This window comes from Ochotona curzoniae, unplaced genomic scaffold (genome assembly GCF_017591425.1).
Source record: "Ochotona curzoniae isolate NIBS_2020 unplaced genomic scaffold, NIBS_Ocur_1.0 contig_3622, whole genome shotgun sequence".
NCBI classification, from domain to species: Eukaryota; Metazoa; Chordata; class Mammalia; order Lagomorpha; family Ochotonidae; genus Ochotona; species Ochotona curzoniae.
The window spans coordinates 9,145,584-9,170,554 of record NW_024465926.1 but is presented as its reverse complement, the minus strand read 5'-3'; the positions used below and the strand labels follow the sequence as shown (position 1 = coordinate 9,170,554).

Genomic DNA, 24,971 nt, shown 5'->3' with positions numbered 1-24,971 from the left:
AGAAAAAAAAAAACTATTGACAATCTACCCAAAGCAATCTACAGAGTGAAAGAACTCCTATCACAATCCCAGCAGTACCAATTATACATATATATGTATATACATGTATATTTTAAAATTTCTCTTTGAAGTGTATAGTTACACGGAGACGGAGTGTCATATAGTCTGACAGTCAGAGAGAGAGAGATCATTGTTCTGTCCATGGGTTCACTCCTCAAATGGTGACCATACCAGAGCTGGGAGCCAGAAGCTTCTTCCAGGTCTCCCAAGTGGGTGCAGGTTTCCAAAGCTGTGAGGCATCCTCCACTGCTTTGACAGGCCTTCAGCAGGGAGTTGGATCAGAAGTGGAGCAGCGGGACTCAAACCTGTGCCCATAGGGATGTTGGTAGCACAGGTGGAGGCTTAACTTGCTACACCACAACACTGGACCTCAAGCAGTGTTTTAAAACAGAAGTTTAAAACCTATTTCTAAGTTCATATACAATCTCAAGGAACCCCAACAACTAGGTATTCTCACAGACACAAAATCGAATGACACACTGGTGAAGTTCAGTTAGTATAGAGATTTAAAAGAAAACTTCTATCTGGATCCAAAATGTTCTTTCTTGGTGAACCTGACATTTCACATTCTTCAGAGAAGCTATTTCTATTGTCTTTCTTTACTGTTCTGAGTCTGTTCCAGGAAGGCAATTAAGTGATTTCTTGGTATACTTTCCTAGAGACCTCTCATGCTTACTAAGCACTATTTATAGGCACAAAGCCCCAACTGTTTTTAACTACATTGCAAAACTACCTTTTTAAATAAGTGTTTATTTATTTATTGACAAGGAAGGCAAAGTGCATGTGACAAAGATAGAGATCTCTCATTTACTTGTTCATTTCCCCAAATTCCCACAACAGCAAGGTCTAGCCAGGCCAGAGGCAGGAGTCAGAAACTTCACCTGTTTTCGAAAGTAAGAGTTACAAGCTTTGTGTGGACACAGATACACTAAGGTGGACCCGGTCAGCCCACAGATCTCGAAGTTTTCAACCCTGGTGCAACAAAGTTGACGACGTCTCAGAACCATCAAAACCACTCAAGTAACACTCTTAGGACATTTCCCCCAACTTTAAGGTCTCTAAGGTGTCAACAAGTGACTGTCCCCCATCCCTAGGTGCTGATGTAGGTTGACAGCAGCAAGGAGTAGCCCTCGTCCTTTGGCTCCCCAACAAACACGGGAAAAAAAAAAACCATTTATCCCACCCATCTTCTTCCATATTTCAATCCTCCCACATGCAGGGTCACACAGTACACATTCCTCTTAACTATGTAAGCAACATTAAAGCAGTTGTTAAAAATTAAAAGAAGTAAGAATTACAAAAAGAGGGAGGAAGGGAAGAAAAAAAAGAGAGAAAGATAAAAGTGTCTTCCAGCTACTGGTTCATTCCTTAACTCCCCAAATGACGGGAAACAGCCAATGCTGGAGCCAGAAGCCTCACACAGGCCTCCCACACGGGTATAGGTGCCATTTTCCACTGCTTTTCCAGGCTCATTACCAGGGAGCTGGATAAGAAGTACAGCAGTCAGGACATGATCTATTGCCCATATATGGGATGCGGGCACTGCGGGCTGTGTCTTTTCCAGATATGCCACATTAGCCCTGTTAACCATCTCAAATAGTATCACATAAACGTGAGTTCTACAGAAACTGTTCTCAGTTTTACCAAAAGCTACGCTGTTTTCTTAACCATTAACCATAACACTGTTTTTCTATTTACCCAAGTGATCACTTATCACCCCCTTTTGGATTTTTCTTTCCTTGGCTCCTACAACTAAACTCTTAGAAAGCTTCTTTTAATCCCAACCGCTCCTTCTGTTCCCTGCAATTCCCTCAACAAGCTTCTTTCAAACCCTTCATTGTGAGCATTCCCCAGGGCTCGGTTCTTGGAATCGCGCTCTTCAATTTTACACATTCTTTAAGAAGGCTCAACCACTCTGGTATTCCCAACTACAGCCTTTTAAACGAACTCTAGATTCAGTTCAAGATGTAGTCACAAACTTTTATCTTCTTCCTGGAAACTGCTTGAAATGCCTGCCTTTTATTTCAAATTCAACACAAACTACAAATTTTATATTTTTAGAAGCAGCCTAACAGTTACAAGTTTCTGTCCTTTCCCCCAGAGGTACAACCTCTACTGTTTCTGGAGCCCAGTCACCAGTTCCACAGGAAAGCACTCCTGCCTCTCCCTTGAGCCCAACACCCACGCATCCCTCCCAGCACTTGCTTCATGGTTCTGCAGTGGCTGCCTCCTTCACTGGACCACAAGCTGCACTGCAGCAGGGCTGTAACACTGAGAAGCAAGAGGTGAAGGCAGGTTAACCACCTCACTTCCAGAACCTGCCATTAAGTTTCAGGTGTACAGTAAATAACATGTATTCAAAATTTGTCAAATGAAAACACACACACAACACAAAAAAACAAGACATTTCCTTGTCTGATTCACCAATCATTAGTCAACTAGAACTCTTGTAACAAATAACTTTTCAAGAAAGAGTTCAAATTGACTGGTTTAGATCTTACTAGTTAAAAATCAAAAGCAAGAAAACAAGTAAGATAACCCCAAACCAAGCCAGTTGTATGCCAATACCATCTTCTCTGCTTTTGGTCCAATCTAGTCATCACGACAGCAGCTGGCCTAATCAGTGAGAGTTGGGACTAAGGGAGGGCCAGGTCAGGCCAGGTTGCAGCATTGATGGCAAAGGTCAAGACAGGGGATGGGCTATGCTGAGCTGGGTCAGAACAACCATTGGCATGTACAAAATCTGGGGTTGGAAACAGGTCTGATTGGGGAGTTAAGCGAATTCCCTGGCTGGTAAGCACGGGAACCAAAACAAGGGTGGTGATCTGCGCTGAACATGGCTGCAACGTCCCTTAGCAAGGGTGTAGACTAGGTCTGTGGTACGACAGACTAGGCTAAACTTCAGTATCCACTGGTGCTCATGAGAGCCAGTGTGGGTGTAGAATGGGCTGGGTTAAATTTCAGCTCCCATTGGGTCATGCGAGAGCTGTCAGGTGTGGACTAGATGTGGCTGGGCAGTAACACCCAACAGTAAGAACCAGATTGGGTAAGGGCTTGTTGGGTAAGGCTACTGTTTCTGCCAGGACAGGAGGCGGAGTAAGTCAGCCCGGATCAAGGACCCACCCATGTGCGCAAGATCTGCCACTGGAAGGAGACCCAACAAGGAGTGTAGCAAACTCCTTTATCAGGGTGCAGCCCCTGCAGGTGAGTGCAAGAACCAACACAAGGGGCCTGGCGGCGTGGCCTAGTGGCTAAAGTCCTCACCTTAAACACGCCAGGATCCCACATGGGCATCAGTTCTAATCCTGGCAGCTCCACTTCCCATCCAGCTCCCTGCTTGTGGCCTGGGAAAGCAGTCGAGGATGGCCCAACCCTAGGACCCTGCATCCATGTGGGATGTCCGGAAGAGGTTCCTGGCTCCTGGCTTCGGATTGGCATAGCATCGGCCGTTGCGCTCACTTGGGGAGTGAATCATCGGACGGAAGATCTTCCTTTCTGTCTCTCCTCTTCTCTGTACATCTGACTTTGCAATAAAAAATTAAATACATCTTAAAAAAAAAAAAAGAACCAACACAAGCAGCCCAGACCAGACCAGGTTACACTACCTGCTGGCATACATGTGGCTTAGGTTTGGGGGTGGGTCAGACTGTACCAGTTCATTAACCCACAGGCAGATCTGAGAACCAGGATGCGGTATAGGACAGGCTGGGTCTGGCCACATCACCAACCAATTCACTTTAGGGCCAGGACTGGGGGCTGATTATACTAGGCTGGGCATCAGCACCTGCCAGCGTGAGCTAGAACAGGGTCAGGCTACAGCACCTGGTGGCAAATGCTGAGGTAAGACAGGATATGCCAGCCTGGGCCACAGCACCCACGAGTATACACAAGCTGGGGGGCGGGGAGAAAGTGTGAGAGCCCAGTAGGGAAGTAGTTGGGACTTCCCTGCTGGGTCACTGCTCCTGCTGGTGAACATAAGAGCTGGGAGTGGCGACAGACCAGGCTGGGTAGGGCTACAACACCTGATGGCCTACATGTGAACTGGGTTAGAGGGAGAACCAGGGTGGGCTAACCAACTGTATCCACTGGTATGGGCATGAGTTGGAGTAAGAGCAGGCGGGTTGGGCTTTACTGCAGCATCAGCTGGCAAGTACTGGAACTAAGGGAAAGTCCTGTCCACTAGACTGCAGATCTGGGGCAGGGAGTAGGTCCACTGGGGAGGCTGTGGACACCTCTTTGATGGGCTACAGCTCCCACTGGGGAGCATGAGAATCAAGACTGAAGGCAGACTTGGCTGGACAGGCAGTGGCACCCACTGGCATGATGCAGGCTACAGGGTAGAACTGGCTGAGTTGACTTAGGCTTCAACGCCCAATAATGTGTACAAGAGCTGAATGGGGTATGGGACAGACTGGACCAGACCACTGCACACGATGGCAGGCACAGGAACCAGAGCTGGGGGCCGGTCCAGTGGAGATTACTGGGGGTCACTCTCTCTGACTTGGCTGCAGTTTCCCTTGGTGTATGTGAGGGTCAAGTGTGTAGTGGGCAGGTTTGGGCTAGGTTGCAGCAGCCACATCCACTGATGTGCAGAGGAAGGAGGACAGAACAAATTGATGAACTACCCCAGTGAAACCTGACAGCAGGTTTCTGGGTGAATGAAGACTTTGAGGTGGACCATGTCAGCCATTGGGCCCTGGAAGGATTTCTTCAATCCTGGAGTAGTGATATCAACAGCATCTCAGAACTACAGAAACCACTTGAGTGGAATCCTCACAGCATGTTCCACAACAGGGACTTAGATGACACTGGGTTCTGGGGAAGCTGGGCGTGGTCTCTCTCACTGTATCCTCCCCTCCCCCAGATTCAGGAAGAAGAAAAATAAAATGTGTAAACTTTGCCCTGATCCTTGACCCTTCCCACCCTGACCAACTATGTACACATCATCAAAAATAAATTTAAAAAAATAGATTTGTGTATTGAAAAGTTAGATTTATTTTTATTTTTTAAAAGATTTATTATTTTGGGCCCGGCGCGGTGGCGCAAGTGGTTAAAGGTCCTCGCCTTGCACGCCCAGGATCCCATATGGGCGCTGGATCTAATCCCGGCAGCCCCGCTTCCCTTCCAGCTCCCTGCCTGTGGCCCGGGAAAGCAGTCAAGGACGGCCCAAAGCTTTGGGAACCTGCACCCACGTGGGAGACCCGGAAGAGGCTCCTGGCTTCGGATCGGCATAGTATCGGCCCGTTGCACTCACTTGGGGAGTGAATCATCGAATGGAAGATCTTCCTCTCTGTCTCTCCTCCTCTCTGTATATCCGCCTTTCCAATAAAAAAATAATAAAAATAAATCTTTAAAAAAAAAAAAAGATTTATTATTTTTATTGGAAAGTCAGAATTACAAAGAGAAGAGGAGAGACAGAGAGGAAGATCTTCCATCTGATGATTCACTCCCCAAGTGGCCGCAAAGACTGGTGCTGCACCAATCCGAAGCCAGGAGCCAGGAACCTCTTCCGGGTCTCCCACTCGGGTGCAGGGTCCCATGGCTTTGGGCCATCCTCAACTGCTTTCCCAGACTACAAGCAGGGAGCTGGATGAGAAGTACAGCTTCCGGGATTAAAACCGGCACCCATATGGGACCCTGGCACGTTCAAGGTGAGGACCTTAACCATTACGCTATCGTGTTGGGCCCGAAAAGTTAGATTTAGAGCAGGAAAGATGAAAGAAAGATCTTCATCCTGCTGTCTCACTCCCCATGTGGCCATAACAGCAGAGCTGAGCCAATTTGAAACTAAAAACTGGGAACTTCTTCCAGGTCTCCCACACAGCTGCAGGGTTCAAACACATTGGATCATCCTCCACTGCTTTCCCAGCCATAAACAGGGAGCTGGATGGAAAGTGAAGCAGCCAGGACATGAACCAGCACCCATTTGGGATCCTGGCGCCCAGAGGTAGAGCATTAACTAGTTGAGCCAATGCGCCAGCCCCAATCAACTTCTTTCAATTCATCTTACCACAAGATGAATTTTATTAAGATATTTGCCTACCTCCAAATCATTAGATATTTCCTATTTCTCTAAAAGTAAATAAATAAAATAAAATCTAAGCTAGTAAAAATATTTCATTACTGTACACAATTTGCCAAGAACAATGTTAGCTGCTTATTTGTCTGACCCACTGACCATGGCTTTGAAAAATACTGACAAATTTTTTCATTGTGGAAATCTTACCATAATAGCATCAAAACTGCTCTGACATTTAGTCAACACTGATTAAGCATACATAAACTATCTCTTAGGGTGTGCTTCTTCCAAGGTGTGACTAATATTACTATTAATAACTTTCTTATCAATTTCAGTGTCAGACTTTTCTTGAGGGGGAGGTGTTGTGGTATCATGATTACAGTGGGTTAAGGTGTCACTTGGGTCTCCTATATTCCATATTGCAGTCTGGAGTGCCATTCGGAGTCCCAGCTACTCAGTTTCCCATCCATCTTTGTACTGACACATCCTAGGAGGTAGCGGACAGTGCCTCATGTGTTCGGATCTGTGTCACGCACGTGGAAACCCAGATATGAAGTGGTGTGGAGTGGCAGGCTGCTATTTAGGTCTCAGTGAGCTCAAAGCCTTGCTGTCTTACAGCATCGTATATTTCTTTACTAGTCAAAAATATTTACTTTTCTAGGATGTCCTTGTGTCTTATCTAGGCTCAAGGGGAGAGGCACCATGGTCAGATGGGTATTAAATTCCATATGCAAGTGAAATCATGTATGTAAGGTACAACCCACTGCCTCATAAAAGCGGCTGAGAATGTGGGGAGAGTCTCTTTATCACAAATCACAGCCGATTTGATCCCATGCTCTGTAATCTCACTCATGTTTCAACACAACTTCCTGGTGTAAAACTGCCTCATGAAAGTTGGACTATCTCTCAAATACAGGCAGGAGATGTGGACAAAAAGGCAGGCACGTACCAGACCAATAGACAACCACTAACAATGCAATCAACCTTTCAGATAAAGGAAAATATCAATTTTATCAAAATTTAGCCTTGCTAAATTTAGTGCTTACAGAGGGCACAATGGACCTCAGTTCATTACAAAATACAATTTTAAAATAAATCAGCTCTTTGGCAGTTACAGTCCTTTAACTTTAGAAATAATCCTGTCCACACAATTCTCTACAACTCAAAAAAAAAAAAAAAAAAAAAAAAAACCAACGGAGATTTAACCACAAACTTTTTTTTTTTTTTTTTTTTTAAAGATTTATTTTTATTATTTTTTCATTGGAAAGGCGGATATACAGAGAGGAGAGACAGAGAGGAAGATCTTCCATCCGATGATTCACTCCCCAAGTGAGCACAACGGGCCGATACTATGCCGATCCGAAGCCAGGAGCCTCTTCCGGGTCTCCCACGTGGGTGCAGGTTCCCAAAGCTTTGGGCCGTCCTCGACTGCTTTCCCAGGCCACAGGCAGGGAGCTGGAAGGGAAGTGGGGCTGCCGGGATTAGAACCGGCGCCCATATGGGATCCCGGGCGTGCAAGGCGAGGACCTTTAACCACTTGCGCCACCACGCCGGGCCCAACCACAAACTTTTAAAAAAGATTCTATTTGGTTTTTCAAAAGGAACTAAAGGAACTCTCCAATTGTTCTGTTTTATCTCCAGTGTTACATTAAATCCAGAGACAAAGGCAACTTAGCCAAAATTGAAGGAAAAATAAAAGAAGGTATAAGAGCCCGTCTCACCTTGGTTCTGAATAAAGTGAAAGCAAATACACAGGTCAAGGCCCTGGGGCTAAGCCAGACATCTCCCCAGAGGGCACTGCTGGTAAGTTTTGCATTAACTCAGGAGCCAATAAAATGTAATCTAAGCTTGTACCTAAATATCAAGTTAGCAAATAATGTAATAACCAGAGGTATTTCTTTAAACTACCTACACATGATTTTAAAATATTTTCATAAAATGTTCCAATCCTGGAAGAAAAGAGGCTTGAGTATCAGTACTCAACCCAAAGTATATTTCTTACAGACAACCTGTAGTTAAGTTTTCTTTTTGGATCCATTTCAGAAACTCTTTTAATTGCTAACTGAAACCATTGATATTTTTTTAAATTGTGTATTGAATTAAACTATTAATATTATTAATACCTAAAAAAAAGAAGAGACGTTTGACCCAGAGGGGCACAGTGGAGTGAAACTTCAGCACTGAGCGGGCTGGCTGCACTGCCTGCTCCCCAGAGGCAGCTCCCTGCTAGGTGGATCAGGTCTCTGACACCAGAAGACCCAGGCAGAGCCCGTGGCTTCTGGTTTAGCCAAGCCGGGCTCTGACAACTTCATGCACTTGGGGAGTGAACCAGCATATGCAAAACCGATCTCAATATCTGCTTCTTCAAAGAACAGAGTCCCAATTCTTTCTTCTATTTAACCCTACACTGAAATGAGGTCCTCTGCTAACTGACAAGGACAAACTCAAGAGTACGGAGTTCATTTAATCCCCATGGAAAGCTCTACAATCTACAAAACACTTCCAGCTCTATTGAAACTTAATTTTTATTCAACTATTCATTTTTACAGATATGGAAACTAAAGTTCACCAAACTGACCTGCATAAAATCACTTAGTTTGTACTGTCTCTGACTTCAAGTTTGTTTTTTTGTTTTGTTTTAAGACTAAGACACGAGTCATCTTAAACTCACCATCAGTGGGTCTCACTGACAGACGGGCAGGTCAAACTCAACAAGCAACTAAATTTCTCAATCACTCTGCATGACGTCCAGGGTATGCTTTGGCAAGGAACTTCAACTGTTTACCCAGCAATTATTCGATTTGCTTGGGCAAATAAACACCAAAACAAATAAACACCAAATTATGTGGGATAGTACCAAGATTGTTGATGTTCAAATGACCAAGCTTTTCATGAAGAGTTATTATACAATTCTTATACTGGTTATTTTACAAATTTCACTTTCTCTGCTACAAATCTGGTGAATTTTAGTGTTATAGGCAGGAAATGAACTATCCGAGGAGAAAGCAGTCTATTATATAAAGACATGAATTTATCTCAACAAGTAGTATCACCTCACAAGTACTCTGGATTTCAACACAAACGTATCAATAATGAAAAATTAACATTATGCCAACATCTAACAAAACCAAAACCCCATGTTCTAGATGCCCTTCTGGCAGAAAAACCATCATTATTACTGAAGTAACTATGTTTTCACCCCCAACCCTGTCTCACTGGCTCCACTGACAGCCAGCTTCTGAATTCAACAAAAATAAGCAACAAACAGCAAAAATAAACCCAACTATGTAATTTAGCAAGTATATTTAAACAATCATCATAAAGACTGACTCTCAATTATCCAATGAAAAACAAAACAGAATTAAAAAAAAAACTTTACTTGAAAGTCAGAGTTACACTCTGCAAATGAAAAGAGAAACGCCCTACAAATGCACTTGACCTAATTCACCCAAGACACCTGTGAAAGATCTTCCTAGCTGCTAGCACTCGGTGCTCCCAAGTAGCCAAGCATGCCTCAGGAAAAGTCCTCCCACTGCGGCAGGAACCAGAACTGAAGAGGAGAAGGGCTGGAAGATCAAGAGGTTAGCCTCACGTTCGCTGCCAGCATCCCATCCTGGCTACTCCATTTCCAATCCAGCTCCCTGCTAAATGGTCTGGGAAAGCACCAGAGGATGACCCAAGTATCCAGGCCCTGCACCCAAGTGGAAGAACCAGAAGAAGCTACTGGCTCCTGACTTCAGACAGGCCTAGTCCGGCCTTTGTGGCCATCTGGGGAGTGAACCAGTGGATGGAATGGAAGACCTCTCCTCTCTCTCTGTAACTCTTTCAAACAGACAAATAAATCTTAAAGAACTCAAACCCATAAAGACCTCTCTCTCCTTCTCTCTGTAACTCTGTCTTCCAAATAAACAGGCCAATCTTAAAGAAGCCAAATGTATGAAATTTCTGGGGGGGGGGGGGAGGCCGGGGGGAGCAAGCCTGGCTCTGACTCTCGCCTTCCTGCAGGCAGCAGACGCCAGAGCCCCCAGGAGATGGGCCACAGATGGGAGTTCTCTGGCCTGCAGCCAGCTACGCAACTTCTCTTATGGGAAGCCAGGGTTATTTTGGGGTTTGTTGTGCAAATTCTGCCTTAAATAACACCTAGAATTAAAGGAATGCCTTTTTTTGTCTTGCTCAATTCAGTTTCAAACAAGCTGACCCTCTAGTCAGGTAATAAAATCCTATCTGCGGCTAAGGCAGAATCTGTCAATATTGGGCAAGGGGAAAAAAAATTCTTCTTTTCCTTAGATTTTTTTTAAAGTAACATTAATTTCGGTTTGAATAATTTAAAAGTACATATATGAAGAATACAGTGGCCGCGCTCCTATGCCTCCTGCCCAAGCACTCTTGTGCACACGCAAACATTAGCACACACATTCTTTTTTTTTTCTTAAAAATATATTTTATTTTTATTGGAAAGTCAGATATACGGAGAGGAGGAGACAGAAAGGAAGACCTTCCGCCCACTGATTCACTCCCCAACGGGCTGCAACGGCCAGAGGTAAGCTGATCTGAAACCAGGAGCCCGGAGGCTCTTCCAGGTCTCCCTCACCAGTGCAGGGTCTCAAGGCTTTGAGCCGTCCTTGACTGCTTTCCCAGACTACAAGCAGGGAGCTGGATGGGAAGTGGAGCTGCCAGGATTAGAACTGGTGCCCATATGGGATCTTGGTGCATTCAAGGCGAGGACTTTAGTCGCTAGGCTACGGCACCAGGCCCACACACACTGTTCTCATTCCTTTGGTGAGCATAATGAAGGTGGGTGCTGCGCAGAGGAATCACCTCACTTTTTTCATCTAATAGCAGACGTCAGACCATCTCACGACTCCAATCACTTCTTTCTCACAGCACAGTGGCTCCTGCACGGACGCCCCATACTAGTAGTGGATTCCTCTTCCTCAGGCTTGCTTCCGGCTGGCCACCATCACTCCTCCCAAAGCTTCACTGAAGCCATGTACATGTATCGCACCATTTACATATGAATTTATCTGAATCAGCTCTGAGCAGTAGGATCATTGGGTCAAATACACCCCCCCACACACACACACACCAAAAACCTGAATAAGCTGTTTGTTTTTGAAGAATTATTTATCTGACAGGAAGAGGAAGAGTAACAGAAACAGAAGAAGGGATATCGTCTATTCCACTGCTTCACTCCCAAATAACAGCAAGTCAGGTGGCTGCTAAGAACCCAGAACTTTCTTAGGATTCCCCCGTGGGTGACAGGGAGCATGCAAGCCTCATCTGCGGCTTCCATCCCCAGCACATTAACAGGGAGCTGGTTTGAAAGCAAAGCAACCAAGACTTGAACTAGCATCCATGGAATGCTGGCATCACAGATGGTGGCTTAACATACTGAGCCACAATGCCAGTCACTAGGTAAATAAAATATATAAATAAAATGTATTTATTTGAAAGGTAAAGGGAGAGAAACAGGGACACAGAGCTTTTCCAACCACTGGTTCACACACCAAGTAGCTGCAACATCCAAGCCTGGGCCAGCCCAGAGCCAAGAGCCAAGACTTCCATCCTGGTCTCCCACACAGGCTGCAGGGGCCCAGCTGCTTCACCTGCTTTCCCAGATGGGCTATCAGTAAGCTGGACAGAAAAGTGCAGCAGCTGGACTTGAACAGACACTCAGATGGGGGATGCTGGCTTTGTAAGGGGTTAACCTGCTGTGCCACAATGTTCTGGGTCTTTTGTTGCTATAAATTCTATTTTATAGGGCTGGCATTGTGGCATTGGGAGCAATGCCACCACCTGTGATGCCAGCATCCCATACAGGCACTTGTTCATTTCCTGCTTCTCTAGTTCCAATCCAGCTCCCTGCTAATGTGCATGAGAAAGGCAGCAGAGGATGACTCAGGTACTTGGGCCTTTCTGTAACTATAAATTCCAGCTTTCAAATAAAGTAACTAAAGCTTTAAAAAAAATCTGAATCAGGCTTATAACAGTGTAGGGGACAAAGCTGATCCAGTCTGACCTACAGCTCATTATAAATGCTAACTGGCAATGCCTAACAGCTGCCAGGACTGGAAACAGCCCTGGAAATATGAGGATGAAAAGGGTTAGTGGCTAGATTCTAGCACATTTCCACCTATTCCCCCTAAAAAATCATAAGTATTTCTATTCCCTTATTAGGGAGCCTACTGGCAGCCCTCCGCTTCCATTAAAGGGCCTATATAAAGTAAAACACAATTCTGAGACTTTCAGAGACAAGACCATTCCCAACATGGTAGGCCCCACACCACATGGAATGTGCCTTCTGGCTAAATGCCTGCTGCTTGCTAGTCACCTTTTTGGATGGGAAGCGGGGCCACCAGAACCAAAACTGGCATTTATATGGGATCCTGGCGCATGCAAGGCAAGGACTTCAGCGGCTAGGCTATTGCACCCAGCCGTGGTCGTTTCTTGATGAAAAATCAAAGACCTGCATCCCAGGCAGCCCTCACTATTCAGTGACAAATCTAAGGAGGAAAAAGGTCATCACCCACCCAAGATGGAGCAGGGCCTCGTGACTTGTGGAACAACAGCAATCAACTTAATCCCCAGGACAACAGCTCGGGAGAGGCAGGGCAGAGCTGAATGAAGACAAAGGCTGTGAATTTAGAAAGAGCTGGCCTGGAGTCCAAAGTCTGTGACTGGCTAGCTTGGTCACAGTCCTTGATTCATGTTTGCCGACCAGCATATGCTGTTCCAGCTGCAGCATATGCTTACCAAGACCTGCAAGTCCCATAAACTTGACTGAAAATAACTTCACAGTCAGGGACAGTTGTTATACAGATACTCTGTAAAGTGGGTCTGTAATGTTTACATTTGATTCCACACCAAGCAAAGTTTATTTTATATGAACTCTTTATGTTAAAGGAAACATAATTCCCAAGCCACCTTTTCCAAGTCAAAATCATAATCTTTATTAACTGAGCCATACAGGAAGTGGACAGGAAATATTTCACAAATGAATGAGTGGGAGAAAGACAGTCCACCTTGGTCCCCTTCCTGTGATCCTGGAGACACTGAGACAAGAGAAGTCCGACTCCTGCAAGGAGAGCCTTGCCCTAAGTAACTGAGTCCTGCCTGGGCTCTTGCACGTCTTTAAGATTTATTTATTCTTATTTGAAAGGCAGATTTCTTTGTACAGAGAAAGAGAGACAGAGAGAGATCTTCCATCTGCTGGCTCACTCCCCAGTGACCACAAAGGCTAAGGTGATCCAAAGCCAGGAATCAAGAGTTTCTTCTGGGTCTCCCACATGGGTGCAGGGTCCCAAGCACTTGAGCCTCTGGATTCAAACTGATACTTATACAGGATGTTACCACTGCAGCCAGAGGATTAGTATATTACACCACTGCATCGGCTCCCACTATTTCATTTTAAAACTCTCAGTTTAATGGGCTTGTTAGGACCTGACTGCTTATTAATATGTATGAGGTAGAATTTCTCAGTATATCTGGTTTTTCTTTTCAAATCACTGTAAAAACTTTGAAAGAATACTACGTATTTTTAACTTGAAAACACAGCTAAAATAAGAGAAATGACGGCAGGAGTCAGAAGACACTGGTAGTTTCCCTGTCCCTATTCGTCGGCCTTCTGATCTCTGCTTGCTTTCCTGCCTTCTTCCCTACAGGATCTCCCAGGGTGGACCCTCTGCAATGTGCCAGTTTACAGCTTTTGGGTTTACTGGGTTCACAATGAAAGCTAGCTGTTGGAAAAAGCTTTTATATGTAGCGATTTGGGAATTTCCTGCACCAGAATTTTGCTTAATAGCTTTCCTTTGACACAGCCCATTGTCCCGTCTCCACCTCTTGCTCTCCTTGACATTTCCTGTCTTTGTGGTTTTATTAGTTTGGATCAAAAGAAACTACTCATATTTCATCATATTTGACTTTAAAAAACCAGCATTTTGGGGCTGAGGTGATGCTACAGTATGCTAATCCTTCGACTGCTATTAAAAAAAAAAATCACATGTCCAGGACCCAGCAAGGTGGCCTAGCGGCTAAAGTCCTCGCCTTGAACGCGCCAGGATCCCATATGGGCGCCAGTTCTAATCCTGGCAGCTCCACTTCCCATCCAGCTCCCTACTTGTGGCCCGGGAAAGCAGTTGAGGACGGCCCAAAGCCTTGGGACCCTGCACCCACTTGGGAGACCTGGAGGAGGTTCTTGGCTCCTGGCTGTGGATCGGCGCAGCACCAGCCATAGGGGTCACTTGAGGAGTGAATCAATGGGCAGAAGATCTTCCTCTCTGTAATTCTGACTTTGCAATAAAAATAAAATAAATCTTTAAGAAAAATTGCGTGTGAGTACCAGTTTGTGTCCTGGCTGCTTCATTTCCCGTCCAGCTATGTGCTTTTGGCCTGGGAGGGCAGCAGAGGATGGCACCAGTCCTTGGCTCCCTGTACCCATGTGGGAGACCCAGAAACGCCTGGCTCATGGCTTTAGATCAGCTCAGCTCTGGCCACTGTGGTCACTTAAGGAGTGAACCAGCAGGCCGAAGATCCCTTTTTTTCTCTCCCCTTTTCTCTGTCAACCTGCCTTTCAAATTAAAATAAAATCTTTTGGAAAAGAAAGGTATTAATTAACCCAAGATCATTAGTAACTGGAAAGTAAGTCAGGATCTGCATCTGGCTCCCAAGGCCACTCCAGTGTTCTGGCTGCCACACCGCCTCTCCGGTCAGCATGAGCTGCACATGACTACAGACCATACCTCCCTGGATTTTTATTTCACAAATAATAGGTGTGTGCTCAGTAGATGGCACAAACTCACAGATGGCAAATTTTGTCCATGATTAAAACTCCCCACCACTCTTCCTTCTCATTCCTGGAGCTGCTGGCCACTTGGTGTTGCTGACCACATTACAAAGCTGCTTTTTGTGAGGATTCGACCATCCCATCATCTTGGACCCTGCGCCTTTCCTGCTTTCCCCTCCCATGGCTCACAAAATTCCGGCTGTTATCCGCCAATCAGATGTAACTGGCAACTTACCTGAGAATCTCATTCCCCAATCTCGGGCCTCTCCCTAGCCTCCACCCACCTACTTGTAGCTCAGATAATCTCAGAGCCCAGCACACAGCCCACACAGCCCCTCCCTTCTCCCTCTTTCTTCCCTGGCTCTCCCTGTCCTCCTCCACCTTGTCCCTTCCCCTGCCCTGGCAGCCCCCCTCCTCCCACCATGGCAGATGTGTCCCTTCCAGTTTTCTCCCGCTCCACCCCTGCTCCCATTCCTACCCTGCTGGAATAAAGGACCTACTAAGCACCTTGCTGCGCTGGGGATTTTGGCTTGCGGGAAGCTAATTGTGAAAAGAGGACTTGGCTGCGGGAATCAGCTGCAAGTAACATTGTAAGAACTTTGGGAACCTTTAATGCTTTTAAAAAAGTAACATTTTCCTTTTAAACTCAAACTACAAATAAAACATTCCAGGCGCCAGAACATTCTTTGAACATGATTTGCTTTTTTCAAACCTTGAATTTGAAAAAACAAAATACAAATTAAAAAAAACTACAGATAAAACTTGCATTTGGCTTAATTTAGAACTCACATTCAGATTCTCCTAATTTTTCTCACATTATCATTTCAATGTTGTTTATCTTGCTTACAATCTTAAACATAGACCACATTTATTATTTTGCAAAGGAACACAAAAAACTTTTCAGACTGTTGTATTCCACAAGTGTAGAGGTCTAGAAACTCAAGCCAGCCATTCCTTTTCACTCGGACCCTTTGAAGAGTTACAGGTGTCACGCACGCGTGTGACAGAATATTGCACATTCCCTCTAACAAGGGCTCCTGACACTCCTAAAATCATCAAGACTGAATGGAAACAGATGATTGGCTCTCTTCATTGTTTTTAGATTCCAGTCCACACTTCCAGTTCCTCCAGACTCTATTTTAATGCAGATCGGAGGGTGAGGAACTGGCCTGGTTCTGGTGGCCATTATTGGAGATTCTTCCTTAAATTTCAAGTTCACCTCATTCAAATAAAGAAAGGTGAGCACTTCCTGGGTGCCCGCTTTCTCAGAGCACCGCTCCTCCTGAGCTGCAGCTAGGCAGCAGCAGCGGGGAGCCAGCGCCAGCCAGGCCAGGAGGCGCGTCCCCAGCAGCTCACGTAGGAATTCTGAGATGTGAGGAATGAAAAGTGCCACCCAGCGCTGCTGCCCTCGCAGACCGCTGCCTCCCTGCATGCCCAGAGCAGTGACTGTGACCTCAGCGCTCAGACTTCACAACTTCTGCTATGCTCCATAGTAAAGACACCTTCTTCTGCTGGAATATAGCTGTCCATTAAAAGAATGTGACACATACACACAGTCTTGTTTTATAGTAATGACTTTAAAAATACTGATTTTGAAAAAACACTGGTTTAGGAGTAGGTGAGGTGGCATAGCAAGCTAATCCTCTGCCTGCAGTGCTGGCATCCCACATGGGCAGCAGTTTGGGTCTTAGATGCTCTCTTTCTGAACTAGCTCCTTGCTAAGGTCCTGGGAAAGCAGCAGAGGATGGATCAAGTCCTTGGGCTCCTGTGGCAAACCCGGAAGAAACCCGGAGCAGCACAGCTCTGGCTGTAGTAATCATCAGGGGAGCGAACCAGTGGGCAGAAGACCTCTCTCTGTGTAAGTCTTTCAAGTAAAACAAACAAATCTTTTAAAATTTCCAATTTTAACGATGTGATTTACTTGGGACCAGCGTGGTGGCAGAGCAGCTGAAGCTGTGCCGCCAGCATCTCGGAGCGGAGCAGCAGTCTGAGCCCTAGCTGCACTTCCCATCCAGTTCCCCTTTAATGTGCCTGTGACTCAAGTACCTGGCCCGGCCAGCAGGGTGGGAGACTTGGAAGGAGCTGCACGCTTCCAGCTTTGGCCCGGCCCCAGCTTCTGCCATGGTGGAAGTCTAAGGAGTGAACCAGCAGACAGGTCTCTTCCTCTCTTTCTTTCTCTTCGTCACGCTCTCAAATAGATAATAGTTTTAAAACGTCATTTGCTTAACCCAGTGTCCAAATCGTTATTAAACTATTGATTCAATACAAAAAAAGGAGTATTTTCTTTCGCTTTCTAAGACATCTTTAAATCAAATGTGTATTTTATGCTCCCAGCATATCTCAGCACCTGTTCCAGCTGGCCAATGACTACAAATGGCCCAGATAACATTCTCCTGTGCCATGGGATCAAGTGCAGGGGAAAAAGTTAATACAGACCTGCTTTCCTCTTGGCTCCACTACTTACGAGCAGTACGGCAAGTTTCTTAAACTCAGCTTTCTCATTAAAAAGAAAAAAGGGGAAAGAAATAAATACCAGCCATGGGTATTGGGCATAGAAGTGAAAACATGGCTTGTGGCGCCAAGTCCTTATCAGAGCACATGGGTTTGAGCCCTCTCTTCCTGATTCCATCTTCCAGCTAATACAGACTTGGAAAACAGCAGGTGACAGCTCAGGCCACTCCGTGCAGACCACACCGAGTCCTCTGCTCCTGGGTTCAGCTTCACCCCAACCCTGGCAGCTGGGCACGTGCGCTGTAAAGGAGCAGAGGTCCCTTCTTCCCCTCGCTGGCTTCCTGTCTTTGAAATAAATAAGTAAAATTTAAAAATAGTAATAACACACGTTTCACAGAATGAGCTAAGGCTCAGAAGGCAGTTGGCTCTCGAGCAGAGGGCAGGTGGCAAGCTTCTGCCAGGGCTGCCTGAGGACGGCACTGTGGTGCAGCATCGCAGGGCCTCTGCTCCTTCCTTTTTTTTTTTTTTAAGATTTATTTATTTTTATTGCAAAGTCAGATACATATAGAGAGGAGGAGAGACAAACAGAAATATCTACCGTCCAATGATTCACTCCTCAAGTGACCACAACAGCTGGTGCTGCACTGATCCAAAGCCAGGAGCCAGGAGCTCCTCCGAGTCTCCCAAGTGGGTGCAGGGTCCCACGGCTTTGGGCCGTCCTCGACTGCTTTCCCAGGCCACAACAGGGAGCTGGATGGGAAGCAGAGCTGCCAGGATTAGAACCGGTGCCCATATGTTATCCTGGCATGTTCAAGGTGAGGACTTTAGCCACTAGGCCACCGTGCTGGGCCCAGTCCTCTGCTTCTGATCCACCTAAAGCAGCCCTCTCACCAGTGTGGGAGTCTCTGATGCAGTTCCACACCTTAACCAGACCTGGCTCTCGTCATCATCTGGGGAATGAAACAGAAGATGGAAGCCTCTCATTTTAGCTCATCTGTTCTTGCCTCTCTGTTGTTCCACATTTCAAATCAACAAAACAACCTTTTAAAAAAATACTTCAATAAATGTTACTGATCTCTACCACTGACCACAGTACTCTACATAAGACTCCATGAATGTCTGGGGAAGAAAGAAAATTCAACTTCACAGAAGAGCCTAGAAGTCATTTTAATTACTTTGTTTTAAAATATATATATTTACGGACAGTATTGGGGTGTAGTGGGTAGAGCCTCTGCCTGAGGCACCAGCATTCTATATGAGTGCTGGTCCATAATCCAGCTCCCTGCCTATGTGCCAGGACAAACAGCAGAGGATGGCCAAAGTCCTGGGGCACCTGCACCCACGTGGGAAATCCGGAAGAAGCTCCTGGCTTCAGCCTGGTCCAACTCTTGCCATTGAGGATATTTAGAGAATAAACCAGCAGACGGAAGATCTGTCTCTCCCTGTTGTTCCCTCTCCCTCTCTGTAACTCTGCCTTTCAAATAAATAAATAAGTCTTCAAATAAACAAATAAGGCCAGTGCTATGGCATAGTGAGATGAGCTTCCACCTATAGTGCCAGGCACCAGTTTGAGTCCAGTGGCTCTGCTTCCAATCCAGTTCCCTGCTAATGTGCCTGGAAAAACAGTGAAAGATGGACCAAGTGCTTCGGCTCCTACACCCATGTTGGAAGATCCATAAAGAAGCTTCTGGCTCATGGCTTCAGCCTGGCCCAGTCCTGGTAGCTGCAGCCACGTGGAGAGTGAACCAGAGGATAGAAGATGTCTCTGTATAACTCTGCCTTTCAAGTAAATTATTTATAAATAGAGAAATAATTCATAAATAGATTAATAACACACAAATTCTCTTTTAAACAAGAATTCTTTGGCTCGTGGCTAAGTTTACTTTGAACATATCAAGAGAAACAAAAAAGAGAAATGCAGCAGTTCATCTTTTGGAATGTTCAAGTATTTTAGCTTACTTTACAGAACAATAAATTATTAAGTAACTATATGCTGCAAAGTGCCCTCATCAAGAGTCTTCCAAAGAAATATGTGCCATAAATAACAGTGCTACTTTATTGGTAACTCTCATTTATCAGTAGGAACATTTTTAACTGAGCTGGGGATAAAAATACATCCTATCTTTGGACTTGACATGGATAATCAGCCAGCGGTAGAAAGAAGATCCTGCATAATCAGGTTTAACTTCCTGTTCCTACCTCAGTCAGTGGGGATGCTCAACCATTCCCCTTCCACCTGCACTTCTGCCTCGCTTCTACATATCTGGCCACAGTTCACGGAAACATGAAGTACAAGAACCAAGAAGATCATAACGGACACTCTAGCCTTAGCGCTTCCCACAGAAGATTATTTCAGGTGGCACCCTCAGTAGTGCACATTTTAATGATTGTACAGTTTAATATATATATTTTAAAACTAAAGCTAGCACATCAAACTCATAAATTCACTTAGAATGCAGCTAAAATAGCCCCTACTCAGGAAAAAAAAAAAACGATTTTTAAACTAAGCAGCAAACCGCGTTCCACCCGCATACAAATCCTAATTTTGTGCTCATTCCACTGCCCTGAAGAATACACTGCCTGCATGGCATCAAGTGATTAAACTTCTCCTACATAACCGCTTCTTGGTCACAATCTCATTTATCAAACCAACAGTAAGTAATGGTGGTGCCTGAAATTAAAAGCACTGGCTGTCCCTCCACAGTGACAGGTGCATAACGGAGATCAATAAGGACTCGAGTATGCAGCTAGATTGCTTGAAACCACTGAGGGCACTGACAAAAACTCAAACAAAGCAATCAGAGTAGAACCTAAAGCCACATAATGTTTGAATTAACTGTTATGGGGACTTTTCACATCACTGCTTTCCTTCATGGATGCAAATGCAATCAGGACAGTACACATACAAACACCCTGGAAATGATACAACATACATATAAAGAACATACAGAGGCAACAATTCAGCAATTTAAAGATCTCAAAGGAGCTGCCTGTCAATATGGTGGGTTAAAGCACAGCCTGTGACGCTGGCATCTCGGAGTGGAGTGTCAGTGTGAGTCTAAGCCGCTCCACTTATGATCCAGCTCCCTGCTGACGTGCCTGAGAAAGGCAGCAGAAGATGCACGAAGTCCTCCAGCTGGAAACACACCTGGCTCCAGGCTGGTCTGGTGCACACCTGGCTGTCGGAACCATGTGGAGAGTGAACTACTAGACCAAATCAATGCACACACACATTTCTGCCTTTCAAACTAATGTATCTCCTTTAAAGAAAAATCTAAAAAGGTCTTTTTTAAGAAAGAGTTATTGGGCCTGGCACGACAGTGTAGCAACTAAAGTCCTTGCCTTGAATGCACTAGAATCCCACATGGGCACCAGTTCTAATCCCAGCAGCCCTGCTTCTCATCCAGCTCCCTGCTTGTAGCCTGGGAATGTAGTCAAGGATGACCCAAAGCTTTGGGCCACGTGGGAGACCCGGGAAAAGCTCCTGGCTCCTGGCTTCCGGATTGGTTTAGCTCCAGCCAATGTGGCCACTTGGGGAGTGAATCATCAGATGGAAGATTTTCCTCTCTTTCCTCCTCTCTGAATATCTGCCTTTCCAATAAAAATAAATAAATCTTTAAAAAAAAAAAAAGAGTTACAGAGAAACAGACAGACAGATCTTACCTTAAGAACAATGCCACCACTCCTGCAACTCATTTTTTTTTGGCAACTCAATCTTGATAGTGAGGAAAGGGTGAATATGGTTGTAGATGACACATCCCACTTTGTGTCCATTTATAAATTTGTGGCGTTCTCAACAATCACACAGTAGTTACAACCACTTCTGACAGACTGAAAAGAGTATGTTCTTTTAACTCAAAAGCTTTTGTGCACCTCAGCTCAACCACTTAGGATACAACATAGGACATATTATGTTCCTGAACCTATTTCTCAGCTAGGATAATAAAGGAACACCACCATCCAGGACTACTAAGAATATTAAATGAGATGTTAGACAAATAGTGTGGTTAAGATTACAGCAAACAGGGCCCCGGTGCGGTGCCGCAGTGGTTAAGGTCCTTTCCTTGCACGCCCAGGATCCCACATGGGCGCCAGTTCTAATCCCGGCAGCCCCACTTCCCTTCCAGCTCCCTGCCTGTGGCCCGGGAAAGCAGTCAAGGAGGGCCCAAAGCTTTGGGCCCCTGCACCCGTTGCGCTCACTAGGGGAGTGAATCATCAGACGGAAGATCTTCCTCTCTGTATATCCGCCTTTCCAATAAAAAAAAATAATAATAAAAAAAAAATCACAGCAAACAGGGCCCATGTTGTAGTGCAGCAGGCATCCCACGCTAGAGAACTGCTTTAAGTCGTGGCTGCTCCAACTTTCAATCCGGCTCACCAGCAGCAAGCCTGGAAAAGGCTGAAGATGGCCTAAGTCCATGGGACCCTGCCACCAATGCGGAGAACCCTAAGGAGTTCCAGGATCTGGGTTCCTGGCTTCAGCCTGGTCCAGACCTGGTTGGTGTGGCTGTTTGAGGAAGGAATCAAAAAGGCACTGTCAAAAGCAACAGCCTAACCAGCACCATCACAGCACTGGCCCATCCTTTTTCTTCTCTTTTTAATTAATATATTTCTTTGAAAAAGTAATAGAGACGGGAAAATCATCCTTCTATCTGGTACTTTGCTCCCTAAGTAGCGGGCCAAAGCCAGGAGCCAGGATCTTCTGGGTCTCCCGTGCGGGTGATAAGAACTCAGGCACTCAGTCAGGCCAGGGTCTTCACTGTGACACAGCAGGTTAAGCCTGACATGTCAGCATCCCACAAGATCATCAGGATATCAAGTCCCGGCTGCTCCACTTCTCAGCCAGGTCCCTGATAAAGTGTCTGAGAGCAGCAAAAGACGATACCTGCCTGAGACCCTGCTTCATGTGGGAGACTGCATGTGTTTACTCGCTCGCTCGCTCACTCACCTTGTCAAATAGATAAACGTTCCAACAGGCTTATACTTTACCTGTTAGCGCTGACAACCCTCCCACATGGGCACCGGCATGTGCCCCGTCAGTTCCATTTCCAATCCAGCTCCCTGCTTATGGCCTGGGAAAACAGCAGGGGATGGCCCAAGTCCTCCCCAAACACACCCTTCTCTTCAACTTACTTGATACTGTTCTTCACATGTGTAAGCTCTCACTCATCCTCAGTCAGTCTTTCAGAGGTGCCAGCACTGAATTAGATACTACCCTCCGAGTTTAGGTATCAACCCCAGAGAAGAAAAAACGCAGTTGCTGTGGCACTGTCTTTGCTGGGGATCTTACAGTTATTGTTAGAATCAGGAGCAAATTTTCAAGCCAGTATAATTTTTCTGCACAGTAAGAAACATAAGAGCATGCTCAAAATCCAGAAAAATCACCAAATCCAAGTCATTTAAGGAGCACGAATGCTTCTACAAAGTTCTGAGTGCCTAGCCAAGGAAGACTGGTTGATCCTGCAAGGGAACACTTCCCAAGGTCCCTAATGCAGGTAAGGAAGGGACTCCTGGAATGGGACATTTATCCTTCCCAGATAAGGTTCTGTTTCTGCTAAAAACCACCTACAACAGGTCTGGTCATCAATATGAAGATCCTTGTATCCTCAGGGATCAAACAGAAAACTCCAAAATATTGGACCTGGTGAGCAACCTCAGCTGTACATCCTAGAGGAACGGCTTCAGAACGAACAGGTGCATGGGAGAATCTTTGTGTCAAGAACCCTGTCCACCCACCCACCCCCACCCCCACCAAGCCTATCGGCTCTGGAAACATCGTTCCCATCTCCTGATGATGGACTTCTGGATTACTGTATGGAGAAGACCAGAGTAAGCCTGGCAACGGGCTGAAGGGAGATTACCCAGAGTACCCCAATTCTCCAAATCAGGGGACTTCCTACAGCATCTAGTGCCTCAGACAAAGCTTATTGATATCTTATCCCAATCCAAGGGGGATCAAACAGCCTCATTCTGCTTGTCAAACTTTGGAGCTAATTCTGTAAACCTACACCTTAAAAACAAACTATTCCCATCAGATTCGCTTCCAAACTTGGATGTGAGACTCACCAAAAGGGCACTTGAGCCCGCAGCATTAAATCTAGAAAAGGAATGATCAATGTCACCAAGAGGTCCTGGTAAAAATCCTACTCACACCTCAGAAAGGGAAGACCCCACCACCCCACTCCCATCGTAACACTATTTTCAGTGTTACAGCTTCAAATGCTGTCCTAAGTTTGCAGGGTTGGGACTCCCAGTCACCAGGTGCAAACAGTTTAAAAACGAGGTTCACTACCCACCTACCAAAGAGAATGCATGGGAGCGAAAGCACACTATCCAAGCCGGGAAAGTAGAAGAAAAAGTAAGAATCCGCAAACTACAAACGAATGAGGGTGAAGACAATAAATGCTTCTGCGCGCTAAGGCACACACATCAGAACCGCCCCCCCACCCCAGCTGCCTGACCAAACATCAGCGACAGCTAAGAAACCTCCGCCGACCCTAACAGTCCAAGTACGTCAAACATTGTTTTCGGGTTTCAAAGGATTGCTCCTCACTTGTCCAATGCGCAACGGATGGGGAAAACAGAAAAAAATCCAAAAGTGTCTCTCAGGCGAAGGAGCCGCTCTGTATGAAAAAGCATCACACAAAAGACAGGAGCGAACAAGAAACACGCTCGGGGCCTGGCCCCACTGCGGCCGGCAATCCGAGGTCCCGGTGCCCAGGCAGACCCCCGCAGCCGGGAGCGAGGGGAGGAAGGAAGGGGTGGGGTGGGGTCCTCTTCCCCAGCCCCCCACCGGCCCCCAAGGCTCCGGGGAGCGCGAGGCACCGCGAGGGAAGGCGGCGAGCGCCCTGCAGGCGATCCGCAGCGTCCAAGGCCGGCGACAGCCTCGGGCCCGCACCAGGCCTGGCCCTCCCGGCCCGGCCCGCCGCCTCACCTCTCTCACGTCCTGCAGGCACTCGAGAACCGCCAGGTTGTTGTTCCAGGTATGCTTGGGGCACACGCGGGTCACGTCCTCCCGGCAAGACTCTTCCTCCACCAGTTTCCAGCCGCCGCCGGCCCCGCCGGGCCCCGCTCCTCCCCGCCGAGCCGGAGGCCCACCCGCCGCGAAGGGCGGCTGTGGCTGCCGAGGTAGCTGCTGCTGCTGTTGCTGCTGCGCCTGTGCTTGCTGCTGCTGTGCCTGTGCTTGCTGCTGCTGGAGCTGCGGTGCCAGAGGCAGCTGCTGACCCACTGGGCCGCCGCCTCCAGCCTGCGCTCCAAAGCCCATAATGTTGCCCCCAGGGCCCTGGCCCTGACTGTGGCCGACTGGAAAGCGGAGCTCATCGGCCCCGACCGCGGCCAGCAGCAGCAGCGGCAGCGCCGCCGACAAGCGGAACATCCTCCGTACACGTCCACACGCCGCCATCTTGGGTCCGCGGCGAGCTCGACGCACCCGCCGGCGCCACGTATTTAAATGAGGGGGCGGGGCCTCGGGCGTGGGTCGGCGTGGCCTGCCCTGCCGAGCCCCGCCCCCCGGGCGGTGAGGACCGGCGCGAGCCAGCCGGGGGCGGGGCCACGAGCACGCCGCGCGCACCGTGGTCCACGCCTCCGTCCTCGCGGGCGGGAAAGCTGAGGGAGACACCCGGGCAGGGCGAGTCCATTTAAGTTCATAAACAACAAAAA

The 24,971-nt window shown here is 46.7% G+C and overlaps 1 protein-coding gene across 2 annotated transcripts in view; it reads right to left on the bottom strand.

Moving 5' to 3' along the window:
• Nucleotides 1-24,728, bottom strand: part of GLG1 (golgi glycoprotein 1) — a 94,002-nt gene extending 69,274 nt beyond the window's left edge. Inside the window, exon 1 of one of the 2 annotated variants that reach the window (XM_040982374.1) lies at nucleotides 24,247-24,728. In XM_040982374.1, the coding sequence (XP_040838308.1) occupies nucleotides 24,247-24,714 (468 nt within the window). In that variant the 5' untranslated portion in view covers nucleotides 24,715-24,728. The remainder of the gene's footprint in view (nucleotides 1-24,246) is intronic. The other variant, XM_040982375.1, reaches the window with a different exon arrangement.
• Between the last annotated feature and the right edge of the window lie 243 nt (nucleotides 24,729-24,971).